General features: G+C 41.6%; 2 protein-coding genes across 2 annotated transcripts; one reads left to right on the top strand and one right to left on the bottom strand.

The window, feature by feature from the left end:
* The first annotated feature begins 450 nt into the window (after positions 1 to 450).
* On the top strand, positions 451 to 4,547 carry cnot8 (CCR4-NOT transcription complex, subunit 8). Its single transcript, XM_015026567.1, has 7 exons — positions 451 to 571; positions 1,483 to 1,693; positions 1,893 to 2,086; positions 2,186 to 2,347; positions 3,026 to 3,170; positions 3,254 to 3,364; positions 4,019 to 4,547. The coding sequence occupies exons 2-7, from the start codon at positions 1,577 to 1,579 to the stop codon at positions 4,145 to 4,147; spliced, it is 858 nt and encodes a 285-aa protein (XP_014882053.1). The 5' UTR covers positions 451 to 571; positions 1,483 to 1,576; the 3' UTR covers positions 4,148 to 4,547.
* A 111-nt stretch (positions 4,548 to 4,658) lies between these two features.
* Positions 4,659 to 15,102, bottom strand: LOC106943238 (gem-associated protein 5-like). Its single transcript, XM_015026566.1, has 22 exons — positions 14,903 to 15,102; positions 14,189 to 14,401; positions 13,845 to 13,930; positions 13,538 to 13,620; positions 13,274 to 13,407; positions 13,057 to 13,130; positions 12,097 to 12,278; positions 11,164 to 11,303; positions 10,618 to 10,789; positions 10,353 to 10,544; positions 10,223 to 10,276; positions 9,954 to 10,073; positions 9,043 to 9,138; positions 8,816 to 8,953; positions 8,540 to 8,687; positions 7,676 to 7,795; positions 7,376 to 7,586; positions 7,030 to 7,296; positions 6,514 to 6,676; positions 5,388 to 5,808; positions 4,979 to 5,066; positions 4,659 to 4,893 (listed from the first exon to the last, which is right to left on the bottom strand). The coding sequence occupies exons 1-22, from the start codon at positions 15,053 to 15,055 to the stop codon at positions 4,732 to 4,734; spliced, it is 3,417 nt and encodes a 1,138-aa protein (XP_014882052.1). The 5' UTR covers positions 15,056 to 15,102; the 3' UTR covers positions 4,659 to 4,731.
* Positions 15,103 to 15,967: the final 865 nt, after the last annotated feature.

Below are 15,967 nucleotides of genomic sequence, written 5' to 3'. Positions count from 1 at the left end.
ATACTAAATACTAAATAAATGTTGGTGCATTTGTGAATTCGAAGATGATAAATGTAAAACAGAAACAAGTTTAGTCTGATTTAAAATGAGACAGAGAAAAAAATGTTTTACACTGTATGTAAATTTTGATTTCAGTTGTATATGAAGGAAACATGCAGGTTTAAAAATATTAAAACATCTTCATCCAAACAACCCTGTTTCTCACTAAAAAAGTTAAATGCGGGAGCAGTGTGTGTTTTATGGCTTTGTAATAAAAAGAACAAGCATATCAGTTGCAACTGGGAAAAAAAAATGAGAAATTGTAGCAAATATTTATATCAGTCCATATCAAGCAATCACAATAAATTAGAAAAAAAAACCAGCATGCTACTGTAAACTAAGGCTTGAATTTGTTCTCATATTTTATCTATTGAGTACGTGTAGGGCTAGTAGATATCACGTCATCACGCAATCACTCCCTGACAGCAGGTGGTGCTCCTGTGCGTTTTGAAGACGAAGAGGCGAAAAGAAAACGAATAAGAAAACATCCTCATCAACCAGGCTGACAGGCTTCGATTGAAGAAAACAGCAGGTAAAATGATATTTTAATAATTTTCCCAACGTCAGTGTGTCATCCTTATGGCAGATAAAGCTCGAGTACAACACGCGGAGGAGTGGAACAGGGAAGCGCTTCTTATTTGTTCTTTGTTTTTGTGCCGCTTCCCGTCGAAGGTTAGCTTCGATGCTAAGCTAAATGCTAGCGTTCCAGTCGTTGCGACGTTTGTTTTTGTTTCAAATAGATCGCTTACAGTGAATTTAATTAATTTCCTATAAGCATACTCTTTCAAATGGCTTGTAGTTAACATTTTTCTCTGTATTTGGTGCTTTCTAGTTGAATTTGAACTAACTAAGCTAACGGTTGCTCCTTCTGCTGTCATGGCAACATGATGAAAAAAAAAATTCTCAATATTCTATCTCATCTGATTTACCTGTTTAATCTAAATGTTGGGCATTACATTTTGGTGATGATTAAACATGAAAAAAGTAAAATGATGACGTATAGCAAATAGGGCCAAAGTATAAAAGGTTCTAAAGGAAAGAGTTCTTGTGTATTAATAAGTTATTATTCCCTACAGAGGAGCTAGATTTTTCTTAAAGCTCAAACCACAGCTCTACAGACGGTTTTGTTGTGTGCTTTGTCTGATGTTTAGCTCATTTTTTGCCCAGATCTTGAATCAGGCATGCCAGCACATTATGTTTGTTTTAAAAAATAGAAACAATTATAGCTATAAAACAGCGTTATTTTATATCTCCACGTTTATGCATTGAAAAAGATGTTTATAATCTTGATACAGGTGCATCAGAGAAGAGGAGTTTTTTGGGTGTTTTTACAGACTGGAATGTGATAGGTTTTAGTTTTTCTGTGTGTCATACTCCTAGTTCAAATTCCCTTGCTAATCACGGGGTAAACTGGCTGACATTTTCCTTTCCTTATTCTTCCAGGATTGTCCCTCTTTTCTTTATCGGATTCGCTCTTTGCCTCCCACTGAGTGCCGCAGGACTGCTAGGATTTTAGCTTTTCATCCAACCTACCAACATGCCAGCTGCACTTGCAGATTCCAGTCAGATCATCTGTGAAGTCTGGGCGAGCAATGTGGAAGAAGAGATGAGAAAGATCAGACAGATTATCCAAAGCTACAACTATGTCGCCATGGTGAGAGTTTTGACTTTGTTCAGCGAAACAAATTTTACGTACATGCATCCTGAGCTGATCAATTGATCCACTCTGTGCTCACAAATCCAAACCTAAACTATACCTGAACTACTCCTGTATACTTCTCTTTGAGAGATTAGTTGAAGTGGCTGACCCTCGTCACTTTAACAGATCAGTGATGATCTCTGTTGCTCATTAGGACACAGAGTTCCCTGGGGTTGTTGTGCGGCCAATCGGAGAGTTTCGCAGCACGGTGGACTACCAGTACCAGCTGCTGAGATGCAACGTGGACCTCCTGAAGATCATCCAGCTCGGACTCACGTTCATGAACGAGGACGGCACTTATCCTCCGGGGACGACGACGTGGCAGTTCAACTTCAAATTCAACCTCACGTAAGTGGAATACCACATCCCTGGTGATTCAGGGTGAACAAAATATGTTTAGTTTTGTACCATACTAAGAATGTAATGAGATGTTTATCTTCTCCTCAGAGAAGACATGTATTCGCAGGATTCCATCGACCTGCTGCAGAACTCCGGCCTCCAGTTCAAAAAGCATGAAGAAGAAGGAATCGACACGCTGTACTTTGCAGAGCTCCTCATGACGTCCGGCCTGGTGCTTTGTGAAAACGTCAAGTGGCTCTCCTTCCACAGGTTGGCTGTTTTTAAATAGGGCTGTAGTGATGCATAATCTCATGATACGATACAATTCACAATATTCTGCTCATGATATTGCGATATTCAGCAAGCGATACAATTCAATACACCTTTGCGATTTTTTTGAAAAATTTTAGAGGGACAGAGTGATTTTGGTGACATTTTGTGACTGTTATAGAGTTGCATTGAATTAATTTAACTGAAAACTGATTAAAAGCACCAACTACACAATACCTGGCTCTGATTGGACATGGACACAGACTTAAAGTCGACAGCTGGACAAAATAAATCATAGAAGTGGTGAGAAAACATGTTTCTTTTAATTGAAACAGTACAAACTGGAGCTTACATGGATTTATAAAGTAAATAAAGTGCACCAAGTACCCTGCTCTGAATAGTTTGATACCTTTTTAACCTTGACACTTAACATCTGAAGGAATCACTCTAAGCCTGATGACCTAATCAAACTCCCGGCGAAGCAAGCAGTGAGTGAGCAAGGTGACAGTTGGATGTTACGATACTTTCGGATGAATATCGATTTTTTTTCTAGGAAAGAAAATATCGATATATATCGCAAAATCGATATTATCACACAGCCCTATTTTTAAACCTAGCAGATGTAGCCCCTGTGATTCATAAGCATTTTTACAAACATTCTCATCTTTGATTTTTCAGCGGCTACGACTTTGGCTATCTGGTGAAGCTTCTGACAGACGCTCGGCTTCCTGAGGAGGAGCACGACTTCTTTCAGATCCTCAACTTGTTTTTTCCTGCAATCTACGATGTCAAATACCTGATGAAGAGCTGCAAAAGTCTCAAGGTTTGCTGAAATATAACCACATCTTATATTTGATCCAGTTTGGAGGAGCCAGGATTCACCCGCCTGCTGTGTTTGTGCTGCAGGGAGGCCTGCAGGAAGTAGCCGATCAGCTGGAGCTGAAGAGGATCGGACGGCAGCATCAGGCCGGATCCGACTCGCTGCTCACAGGGATGGCTTTCTTCAGGATGAAAGAGGTAAACTGAGCCTCAACCTTTGAAGTTATGCAACTAAAGTAGTCCTCTGTTTTATAAATTTTTGAAATTGTTCTGTACAATAAGTATTAATGAGGTTGATAAGCTTGGATCAGATGTGGTAAAAAGTTTTTCTATCTTTAAAGTTCATTTAACAAGTTTTTTCCTTTTAATGACATTTGATGTTTCACCAAAACCAGACATTCAAATTTGAATTTTTTTTTTTTTTTGCTAAAAATGCTAAGCAGTGATGAAAAGGTCAAAAATAGAATGATTTGCCCTGAAATTCTGAGTTGTTTTGTGTTTAATGGCATGATCAGAGTTTTGTATAAAATATTTTTTGTTCTTTGTTTGTTTACTTCCAATAATATTCAGACGTTGTCTCTGGGCTCTTTTGAAGGTTTTGCTGCTTCTCCATTTGTTTTTTGATTTTTGTCATTTATTTACCTGCCTATTAAACTTGTAACATGTTCAGTTTTGGTTATGCCTGGCAAAACTTAAGTTTTCAAGGACTGTGTTGAAAAGTATCTGAAGTCGATAGAGAAAAACCTTCAGAATTTGTTTCAGAACTTTTTGAAAGAGAAAAAAAGGAATTTAGGGTAGTTGAAAACTTTAGCACAGCTCTGTTTTTAATTTAAGCTGTTCTCGTCTTTGCAGCTTTTCTTTGAAGACCACATCGATGACGCCAAGTACTGCGGTCGGCTCTACGGTCTGGGATCTGGATCCAGCCAGCCACAGAACGGGATCTCCGGGTCGGGACAGGAGGAGACCAACAACAAACACTGAGCAGCCGCTCAGCTTCACTCGTTTTTTAAAAAAAAAAAAATTCTGCTCTCCAACAAGGAACTTGTGTGAACATATCCGAGCGACTTTCAATGGACTCGCAGTGGGAACAGATCCTTTAGTGGCCGACTCGTTTCTTTCCATGTCACTTTTTAGCCGAGTCTCAGGCCAAACAAGTCGGATCAATTTTTTTTAAACGTGTTTGTTTTTACAGCGTGGGACCAGCGCCTGACATCCTGGGATTTTAAAGACTTCTCAGACAGATTCCCTCAACCCCTTTCTTCCCCCCCAACCCCCTGCAGGGATTTATTTTTTTAAGTTGATGCTGGAAGGGCCTGTAAATTAAAATGTATAATTTCAACAAAAATTAAAACTGTTTTAGCTCATTCTGAATGAGGTAAATGCTCTGTGGGTTCAGTTGTTCCGTTTTCTGCTTCCAGGTTTGTTGAGAACATAAGATTTCATCTTCCGATCAGGTAGCGGACGTTGTGATGTAGTTTCACTCGACTCAAGATCTGTTTCAAAGATTTATTTCATTTCCAAAAAAGCTGTGCGAGTGAGGTGTTTCAGTCTAAAGGAAAACCAGATCACGTCAGGAATCCTCGGGACGCTTTCAGGACAGGCAGACTGGTTCCGTATTTTTGGAGCAGATCTTTGGCCTGTTGTCGAAGGACGTCTGAAACAGAAGACGACTTGTCGAGATGCAAGAGAACAAGGCAACATTCCACCACATCTGGACGAGGAAACATCTGCAAGACAAAAAAAAAAAATCCATAGGCATTGTCCATTTCTTGGAATTGTTTGTATCCAGACTTGCCAACCAACTTTAATTACCTTGATTGTGTTGGGAATGTTTTCTAGGGTCTGTTGGAGTTTGGACATCTTTGAGGACAAAGAAAGGAAAGTTTCCTCCTCCTCAGATCTGCATAAAAAGGAAGGAAACATCAGGAAGAAGAGCAACAGTCACTTTGGTCTGAAATGTTCCAAAGAATTTGACTAAAAGACGAACATTAAGTAAAAGTAAAACCAGCTCCGCCATACAAGTGTTATTACATCTAGGGCTAGAACTTTTAAAAAGACAGTAAGCTTAACATCAGACTTAACCCAGCTGCTGAAATGTACAAATATGAGGCACAGCTTAATGAAACGTGAAACCTGATGAGGAAATTTAGACCTTTTTATGGCATTTTAAGAGCCACTTCTCCAGATAAAGAAAATGGAAATAAGCGACGACAATCCTGACCCTTGCTCAACGTCTGAGGTTGCTGTCTGAGACTGACTGCCTTCCTGTTGGTTCCCAGAGTCCGTCCGTCCATCCTGGACCCGGCTGTGCTGCAGAACCATGGTGGACAGTCGCTCCTGGGTCTCTCTCACTGACCTCTGAGTGGCCTGACAGGCCGCATGAGGCTCTGATAGAAGCGCCGATGGCTCAAAGTCCAGTCCTTGAGAGCACCGCTCTTTCAACTCTGCCGCTCCTGCCTGGTCGTTCGGCTCGTCGTTGATGCAGAAGCTGGGTCCATTTTGGACCACCGAGTCCCTCCACCAACACTCATACAGACGGTGGTAACAGACGACCGCCTGCAGGCTGCCGGCTTCGGCTTCAGCTTCAGCTTCAGAGAGGTGGAGTGTTGTGGAATGTTTCCTGGAAAATATCCTGACGTCACCTGTGTGACAAACCGATCAATTAGTTAATATCAGGGCTGGGAGATAAATTGATTTTATCCATTAATCTAATTTTTGAAGATTTAATTTTTGGAACATTGGATTTTTTTTTTCCCACCACAGCTTTCCTTAGTTCAGAGTGATGTCACCGCAGCCAGAGCCGCCATCTTGCTTGGGAAGCTGCCATATATTTGCACTATAAATTCAGGTATACTCTGAAATATAATGGTCACGCAAATATTTTTTTTCTTTTTTCATTACAAGAATACGGCATTTTACAAGAATAAAGTAGAATGACATTAATGTTGAAATAATAGAATTAAGTAATTTCACGAAAATTCCCAACAACCAAAAAAAAAAAGTAAAAAACTCAGGCTTTTTTTTCTTAAATAACTTTTCATATTTCAGAAGTTCTTCTAGTAAAGAAGCATTTATTTTGCTAATGACTATATTTTCATAATTAAAGACTCTCGCAGCTGGTCCCCAATTCTCCATTGTACAACTCTCAGAAGGGATGACTGAAATAAGTCACTTTTGAAAATGGTTTCTGTCATTTTAATAAAAATTAAATTAAAATCACATCTGCTCTGAAAAAAAAAATCTAATTTTACTTTTAAGCTGCATCACTCAGCCCTAATTAATATTAACTACAATCTCTAGAATGATTTCAAACCAGCTTAAATAAAAGCTTGAAGTGGTACTGATACCTTCAGGGAACAGCAGCCGGCAGAACGTCGCAGAGACCTCAAAGTGTCCAGAGTCTCCGATCCAAGCCGCAGCCTGCCACAGCTCCGTCAGCAGCCGCCCGTCGTCGCTCAGCAGCCAGCTGAGCAGCGAGCGAGTCAGATGGACCGAGGAGTACAGCAGGACCTGAACATGGACAGAAATGGGTTCGTGTAATGAATTGAAACAAATAATTAACTTACGATTAAAGGTTTAATAGGTTAAAATGAGCTCCAATCAATTAATGTCTTCTTAGACATTATTTCAGTGTTATAGTTTGGCCTCCACCCAGAAGCAGAGCTGGTTGATGCAGGAAAAAAGACGGCAGAGCCAAACCAGAACAGAAAAGAGAAGTTTTAGCATTTAGCAAACACAGATGGTAGTATGTATCTCTCCGTTTCAAATATTTGTATTCTTTTCATTTTTTAATTCAGCAACCCAAGTCGTTCCCATTTTGCAATACATGTGAATGTTCTCTGTGGGTGGTCTTCGGAGCGAACCTGTCTGAGAGGAATGCTGGCGCTCCGTGCTGGAGTCTCCACAGACTTCAGCTCTTCCAGAAGCGCGCTGATGCTCCGATCTCCAGCTGAATTCAGGCAAACGTTAAACTCTTCCTCCCAGATGTCTCTCGCTCTGTCCTGGAAGGTGGTGTAACCGTTCAGGTTTGCCCACAGATGAGTGGAGACACAGGAAGCCGGGGCGAGGACGCCAGAGTCCTCCAGCGCCGCAGCCAGCAGTTCAGCCACACACAGATGGAGCCTGTGGGCCTACAGGACACAAAGTGCAACATTAAATGCTCTGAATATTTACAGAAAGGAGTAGTTTCAGGATATGACAGATTCTCACCAGCAGGGGGCTCTGTGAGCTCAGAACCTCTTGTGCTCCGACCCAGTCCTGAGCAGCGGCCAGGTCTTTAGCGCATCTCAGAGCCAGAGTTTGGCCCAGAACTTCCTCTCCGGAGATTCTCGCCAGATCAGCCGCCGTCCTCAGAGACGGGGCGTCGTTCTTCCTGGCGATGACTTTGGCTGCGTCAAAACTGCAGCCGGCACCGAGGTAACTGAGCGCAAACGTAGGAGGAGAGAAAATATAAACAGTTCAGAATCACAATCTGAATTCTGGGTGTAATTCTGTGGTTCTGCTTCTGACCATTTAGCAGCAGCAGATAAATGTCCGTCTTTCTCCAGCACAGCAGCCCAGCATGTGTAGAGATCCTTCAGCAGAGGCTGGTCTGCAGGGAGCCGGGCTTTCACCAGAGCAATGGCCTCCCTGAAGAACACCAGACCAGACGCAGGAACAGCACAAAAATCAACGGCATTAAAACTAAAGTCTGTGCCATAAATACTCTGCTTCTCACTGTGCTTTTAAGAAGGGCATTTATGTCACTTATTTCTAAACTTTTATTGATTTATTTGAATCTTTTTGATTTGGATGTGTTTGGAACCACTCCTTAGATCTCCTTAGTCCCACCACCTCCATTAATTCAGTTCAAACATCTTTAGCAAAAGAAACTGAGGTGGATTAGCAGTGCTTGCTAACAACTGACTGAATCATCCAGGACATAGTTTCTTTACTGTGATAGATAATTTACTATCACACAGTCTGTTCTGCCCAGATGTTGAGCTGTTGACATATCATGACAATCTTGAAACTGTCCTACCTACAGCAACTGTCTTCAGTCAGAAGCCACTTCAGACTTGTTCTGAGACTGACTGTTACTGCAGATTCTTCCTGACCACAACATCACCATTCACAACGCCTCTTAGATGTGCTTCTTTAGGACATCAGTTAAATAAAGGAACGTGAATGTCCGCAATAAACTCAATCTTGCACACCCATTTCTTGTTTTATAGTCTTTGAAGCCATATGTTGTGCAATTACCCTACTCTGGAAAAAAAATACTAAAAATGGAACCTAATGCCCAGGATGAGTGGATGTAAACATAAATTAAGCAGAGAGCAACAGTAAGTTACACAGATAAGCTCGTGTGTATGAACGGTGGGAGACATGAACCTGTAGAGCTTGTTGGACCTCAGCAGGTCCACAGCCTCGTACAGCTTGTTGATGGACAGCAGGTGGGACGCTGCCTTCAGGAACTGCTCCTGCAGACACAGCTGCTTGACGAAGGCCTCCACCGTACGGCTCCACACCTCGAAGCCAGCTGCACGAGAAGAAAAATAAAACCAAACCGTTTTCTACTAGAATAAATCTAAAATTCTCCTGTTCACCACTAGAGGGAACCCTTGTGCACAGCAATAAAAGCGCAGCCTGCTGAGGTGAAGCTGTTACCCATGGGAGCGATGGAGAGCAGGTGGTCACTGAGCTCTCCTCTCTCCGTGGCGAGCTGCAGCGCCCCCTGCAGGTCTCCGCTCCACAGGCGCAAATACACCACAGAGTCGTAGTGGCCCGCCTCCACATGGCTCTCCTCTAAACAACAAGAGAAGAAGAAAAATAGTTTAGTCTTTGACTCTGAACTTCTTAACCTTCAGCAGCTGAAGAAGAAAAATCCCACAAACCTTCAGCCTGAAACATGCGGTGCAGAGCCTCTCTGTCATGAAACAGACCCAGGTGGATATAATCTCCTTGGCCTGGGACACAGCCTGCAGGTGGCGCTAAAAACACAAAAACGCTTTTATCGACAGATCTTTGACCTTTTTGTATGTAGAAACTTAACCAGTTTTTGCAAGATAAAGCAACAAAAGTTTAGTGCATAAGTCAAAATCTAGAACCTCAAGTACAGCACCCTGCAATAAATATTTACGCCCCTTGAACCTTTCCACATAATGTCAAGTTGTAGCCACAAACATGTCTTTATGTGACATAGAAACACAAAGTAGTGCAGAACTATGCAGCTAATTGCTTTCAGACGTCACCAAATTATTAAACAGAATCAAGCTGTGTGCAATTCACAGATATTTCTATTTGTGAAGTTCGTTGATATATAGAGGTGTAACGACTACAGTTTTCTGGCCAATCACCTATCTTTATAAAAGTCTGACCTGACGATTTTGATTTTGGCCAATGTCTGAAAAGTCGCAAAATGCAGCGACAAAGTTGGAAACAGTGTGGTGATTAATGTCAACTCCTGATTTTCAGACTTCTGTGGAGGGAAACAAGCTCAGTTTCTCATTTAAGTACTGGGCGACTGCAGCTCTCTCAAAATTAAGGAAATCATGTCTGATCTATTGCTGCACCTCTACTGAAATGGATTTTCAATAACATTCAGTCCAGCTGCTTTCCAATTGGTATTCATTGTTTAAAAATATGAAACCAAATGATTGAAACCAACCAATCAGATGCCTTCAGTTATGGAGACAGATCGACGGCTGAATAGATCCATTTTGCCTTAGTTTAAGAATTAGTAAATATTTCTCTAGATGGATATGAACCTTTGATGACATGAACCCTCTGACTTTAAGCTTCTCACCACTGGAGTGTTTGACTGAAGCCAGAGTCAGGCAGTCCTGCAGCAGCTCCTCTTTGGGCCTGTGGTCCATGGATGTGCTGAGAGGCAGCATGGAGCGAGGCTTCTTCTTCTTCATCAGGTCTGGAGAGGCAACACATGAAACATTATGAGATATTGACCAGTTATTTACAATGGAGGATTGGATTAATAGATGCAAAACAAACATCAGAATTTACTCTCATTTTCACAACCATCCTGTTCAGTTTTTCAGAAAAGATGAATCCACTCACCTGGTTTGTCTTTAAGTTTTGCAGCAGGAGTGGATTTCCTTGGTACCTCAATAACTGCTAAGAATAAAAAAAAATGCTTCATATAAAATAATAATTAAAACAAGCTCCTTTTACTGTACTGTTCACCTACCAGCTGGAGATTCCAGACTGTTTGTTGATCGGACTTCTTCCTCTTCGTCTTCCTCAGACAGAGCCTGCTCTGCCTGCTTTCCTTCAGTTGCCGGCTCGCCGTTGATCTTCGGTTCTGCCGGTCCAACAGATCCTGATGCCATCTTGTTCTTCTTCTTCTGCTTCTTTTCCTGCATCATGACCATCTTCTTCCCTGAGATTAAATGGTAGCATGGCGTCACAGAAAGCTGTATCGGCAAACAGACCTTCTTCATGTCCATGTCTACCTTTAGGGGGCTTGGTGAACTCCTGCTGGGAGACCTTCCACTCCTGGACTGTGAAGTCTTTCCCTCCAGTCCAGATCACATCTGGATCAGCTGGAGACCAGTCAACACACAGCAGATACCCAGTGTGACCACGGTAGTTGGAGACGGCCGCTTCCTCCAGGACGTCCCACACCTACATGGAGGGACACCATTAAATATCACCGTCCAACTCAAACTGTTCAACTGGGTAAATGAGCATTAAGAAGATGTTTGTTTAGAGCTAAAGATAAATCTATATGGATGGTTGATTGATGGTATAGCTAATTCACTTTTGAGAGAAGAAGTAGATGGTATAAGGTTTTTTCTTCCCACTACTCCTTTTTATTCAAAACCTGTTTGTAATGCGACATGTTCAAATGAACAAAATAACTCCCTATACTTTAGGGAGATATTTGTATTTTATTTATTTATTTGTATTTTATTTATTTATTCGAATAAAGTATAGGAGCTTAAGTGTAGTTCAAGACTGCATAGAAGTAAAGTACCCAGATACATGTCCAGACTGACCTGAGCCGTGCCGTCGTATGAGGCGGTGACGAGTCGGCCGCTGTGGTGCGGACTCCAGGCCACGCTGGTGATTTTAGCCGTGTGACCACAGAGCCGGCGGTACGGCTCAGTCAGCACCGCCGGGCTCTCTGGAGGATTCTCTGCAGAAAGCGAGATAATGAAATATATGCTGCCCAAAACTAGATTAAAGAAATAAACTAAACTTTGATTCTATGTGAAAGAAAAAATATACAAATTAAAACAGATTTTGCTAAATCTGTGCAAAATGCAAGACACATAGTTCCAACTGATTGAGCATTCAAAAAAGCAACAAAACGTTTGTCCCCTCTAATTTTCCCTGATACGATGACATTTCCAATAACAAAAGACAAAGATGCTCCAAAACACCAGTTGATTGCAATTATTTTGCTATTTGTGAATGGCCTCTTCCTCAGCAGTACCAGGTTGCATTGGCAACACTCTTCAGTGTGAACGTTGTTATTGTGTAAAGATAAAAAGTCTCTTAAAATGAAGTCAGAGGGAGAAATTGTAAGAAGCTACTCAGGTGGACAATAGTTTAAACAATGTGTAGGGAGACAGCTACTGTTTATTCAGGCTTTCAACGGATAACAGGAAGGCTGAACTTATTGCAGAAAAGTTGTGAAGATTTTTTGAAATGTCAAAATTAAGGTAAGGATCTACATTCTCTGAATACACAGAATCTGCCAGTCACTAACTGCTAATCAGACAATAATAAGGCAGTTTAAAATGTCAACTCAATTTTCCTTTTTTTTTAAATAAAGGAATAATAAACACAAAAATCTAGAAAAAAGGTCTGAAATAATGTTTTCATAGCTAAAAATTCTAGAACTGCACGAGGTCAGGATCGACAAGAAATACCAATAATGAATGGAGGAAAAAAATATCTGAAAACAACAAGAAGATGTTTCCAACCAATGACAGAGCGGAGGTCGTGGATGTAGACGATGGCATTGCTGGAGCCTGAGGCCAGCAGGCAGTGGAGTTCCGGCGCAGCGCCGTGGTCGTGGTGCCATCGCAGCGTGTTGATGATCTTGTGGTGCTGCTGGATGCTGCACAGCAGCAACAGACTGGGAGCCTGATACACATCGATGCTCCTGCAGGAACAAAACACTCAGATGTTCAGAAGGTGTGTGGGTATGACTAACCACAATATCATATCTATTACTTAGACAACGATACAATGTTTGCTGATATGTCTGTCACAATACAATTTAATTCACAAAACTGCAATCAATAAATCATATGCGCACTTAACATCCATTTCAACTCAAAAAAATAACGACTATGCTCTTACAGGCATTGGAGTAAAAAGTTAAAAATAAGGAAATATCTTAAACTTGATGAAACAGACTGATATTTATATTTTGCATCAACGTAATTGGATCATTAATCATTTAACTGATATAAAGCAATGTATTGCTACTCCTCTAGTTTATAACAATTCATTTAGAAGAAATTCTTTGTGATGCTAACACTGTAACTCAAGAAGGAGTTGTGGCCCTTCTCTAGTTAAAACAACTTACAATTATTTAATGAAAACTAACTCTACTGAGGAAACTGAAGCTATACCACTGCCTCTTTTTTTTTAACCTTTTCTGGCTCAGGATGCCAAAAATATCCTGAACTAAAATTAAATCAGTGAAGTAATTTTGTTGAGACTAGAAACAGACAACAAAAAGATTCTAAAAAAAAATAAACACATAAATATTAAAAATAAAAATTCTCAAAGACCCCCAACTATCCTCTGACGACTCTGAATTTACTGGTCCTGCTTTTGAACTTTAAATGAACACAGAAATAAATACAAAGTCTCAACAGCTCAAACAGAACTAATCTCCTTATTCTGTGGGTAAATAGATTTGAGTCACTCACCCATCCTCGTTGCCGATGGCGACAACCTTCCCATCCGGCTTCCAGCTGAGGTCCGTGTGTGGAGACAACTTGTGCTGTTTGAAAGCAGGAGAGGTTCAGTAGAAACAAGACCGAACACAGGCTTTTTTTCTAATGTTCAGCTAAAAAAAATATCAGAAATGACTCAAGATTTTAGTTTTGTCATCCTGATGACACACACACTCCACACACACCCCACCTGGATGTTGTTGGTGTCTCTGATGAGCTCGTCGATGTCTGATGCCTCTCCGTTCAGCCTCGCTGGTTCGTGTTGCAGGATGATGCCCTCGCCGGCGCAGCTGTACAGACTGTAGCTCTGCTTTCCTTCTGCACCTAAACGTCACACAAACGTGTCTCATAGATGCAGTCTGTCCCTGCAGACCAGCTGCACTTTGGAAATCAGCAGCAACATTTTCAAGTTAAAGTTTTCTTGATTTTGATTTCAGAGCTAGCAGGGACTCACCAAACGACAGCGGGGGCACTGGGGGCCCCCAGGCCAATGTGTACACAGTCTTCCTGTGATAGGAGCTCGATATCTGAGGAGGCCTGCAGGAGAACAATCAGAGAGAGAGAGAGGATGGTGACACTTTAGGAAAATGACCCAAAGGAATTGGAAGATGAAAGACACTTTCAGTGTTTTGTGTTTTGCCAGTTTGGCAAATGGATACAAAAACACATGAAATGACCTCCTTGAACCAGCGGTCAAAAGCAATCAGGAGAAGGAGGAAGTTTGGAAAGAGTATTACAAATCCTGCCATAGAGGATCTTACTTGTTGGAGAAGACGTCATAGATCCCAACTTTTCCATCATCGGTTCCAAAAGCCAAGGACCCCTCTTTTTTCGGGTGCCACGCCAGCTGCAATTAAAGCAAAAACTAATACATGTTTTTCATCTCTAGAATGTTTACTACAAGTAAGTAGTTTTAAAAGTTCACCTGTTTGCTAATAAAGGGGACGTTTTTTTATATTTTCAAACTGTTTCAAGCCCTAATGTGACCATGTCCTTCACAGCACACATGATGATGTTTCACTGAGGGTACAGTTTTACTGTGGTCTCATTTTTTTAACCACACTGAGTTTTGGAAAATTGTAAGATACCCACAGCTAAGTCTTACCGCTGTGACCTTGGACTTGATGCCCTGCCAAAACGATCTGACGTCGTACTGGTTCTGGGTGCTTAGCGTATTCCACACTCGGATCAGGTTGTCCCCGACGCCAAGCGCAAGACAGCCGACGCCCACTGGGGAGAAGCTCAAGGTGTAGACGTGACCCCCCAGCGTGGGCAGGGTCCAACAGCAGCTCAGAGAGTCCATGTCCCAGCATTTAATCTGAACCAGTGGCAAAAAGAGAACAACTTAATCCTCTTCAACCCACCTAATCTGTCTGAGGTTGCTGCAGTGTAAAGAAGCACTAAATCCCAGAAGCATAAACAAACATGGATTTTATGCTGGATTAAAAAAAAGAGCATTATTTCCATTTAAATTTCTAATATGACATAATTTTTGTCACAAAAGTCTTATTTTTAACCAACAGTTTCTCAAAATGCAGGTTTCAGGTTAAACATTTATCTTTGGCTGGAGAAAAAGAACTTCTAAAGTTCTAAAGAGCAGAAAAGTTGAATATTTGTTCTTTTCAAGTGTATTAAATTAAAAAGTACTTTCCCCATTTTTTATTCTTTTTAATGTCTTGTACAACTTTTTTATTTCTAAAACAATTTGTAAAAGTTTAAAAACTCTTAGAGACAAATCATTTTTTCCTCAAAGATCTAGTAAAACAAAAGTGGGTAAGTAAAACTTTAGTTATTTTTTTGGGTGAAGCCAGGCACACACCTCTCTGTCCATGGATGTGCTGATGAGAATCTCTCGGCCGTCCTGCAGCTGAACAGAACTCATGTTGAAGACGATCCGGCTGTGGTTCTGACCCTCAGACGACGTTCCAAACAGACTCCACTTCTGCTTACCGGTCTTGGCCAAATCCCACATTGCCAGCTCACCGCTGGAGTGGTAGGAACAGTTAAACGTCAACCCTAACCCCCATTTTAGCAGGAAATAATTCAACAATATANTAAAATTAGTAAACCATATTTTTCCGAATGTCAGAGAAATGTCAAAAGCGCCGCCATTCCCCGGCTTTTCCGATTATGTGAGAGGGAATGAGCTTCCAAACGTACAAAACGAAACGAAACATTAGATTCCTGTGTTTTTGGAAATGTAAAATCTTCAATAAATAACGATGGGCTGTATTTTGTTGCTGAGGAACGAAGTAAAGTTGTGCAAGTAACCGTGAAAGAGAAGCGGAAAGGAGTAGCGGCGCCAACGGAGCAGCTGCAAAAGCAGTGAAATCGCGAAATGAATGCAAATTTTGACTGGTAGCATTCACTTCGTAATTAGTTTTTAGCTTAGCAGTTTCTGTTCTGTATATAAAGGATTATCTGAAGAATGAACATGGGTTGATAACATCCGAAGCGGGCGCGAAGCGGGCGCGAAGCGGGGCGCGAAGCGGGCGCGCAGCGGCGCTGTGTTTTGAGCAGGAAGACGAAGAGGAAAAACCCTCAGCCGGAATCCGCGGCACAGTGAGGATTTCCATGATAACAATGGCTGATCGATCATCCTTATTAGCAACAGACAAAAAGTGTCAGAGACTGAGAGTACTATGAGATCCTGGCAGTCTGAGAGGCAGCTACTCAGAGATCCAAGCAGGGGAATAGCGGCGCTGCGTAGCTGCAGGGAGTCGATCACTACGGGGTGAGGCGGAGCCACTAGCAGTTAGACGAAAGCAGCTTACAGCCACGGCTAACTCCGGGAGCCCAGGCAGAAAAGCCTTTTTCCCCATAGTCCAAAAGACTGCATTTGTGGCTGCATTTTTACTCCAAAATGCAGCCACAGTGTCCAAAA

This window comes from Poecilia latipinna, unplaced genomic scaffold (assembly GCF_001443285.1).
Source record: "Poecilia latipinna isolate Pla-1442-1.1 unplaced genomic scaffold, P_latipinna-1.0 Scaffold5032, whole genome shotgun sequence".
Classification (NCBI taxonomy): Eukaryota; Metazoa; Chordata; class Actinopteri; order Cyprinodontiformes; family Poeciliidae; genus Poecilia; species Poecilia latipinna.
The sequence above is the reverse complement of the archived record's forward strand: the minus strand, read 5'-3'. Positions and strand labels throughout refer to the sequence as shown.

Coding starts and splice junctions, on each gene's coding strand:
- cnot8 (XM_015026567.1), top strand. CDS start 1,577: ATGCCAGCTGCACTTGCAGATTCCAGTCAGATCATCTGTGAAGTCTGG. Junction 3,171..3,253: donor AGAGCTGCAAAAGTCTCAAG/GTTTGCTGAAAT, acceptor TTTGTGCTGCAG/GGAGGCCTGCAGGAAGTAGC. Junction 3,365..4,018: donor CTTTCTTCAGGATGAAAGAG/GTAAACTGAGCC, acceptor TCGTCTTTGCAG/CTTTTCTTTGAAGACCACAT.
- LOC106943238 (XM_015026566.1), bottom strand. CDS start 15,055: ATGTGGGATTTGGCCAAGACCGGTAAGCAGAAGTGGAGTCTGTTTGGA. Junction 11,304..12,096: donor CGACCTCCGCTCTGTCATTG/GTTGGAAACATC, acceptor CGCTTTCTGCAG/AGAATCCTCCAGAGAGCCCG. Junction 5,067..5,387: donor ACCTCAGACGTTGAGCAAGG/GTCAGGATTGTC, acceptor CTTTTTATGCAG/ATCTGAGGAGGAGGAAACTT.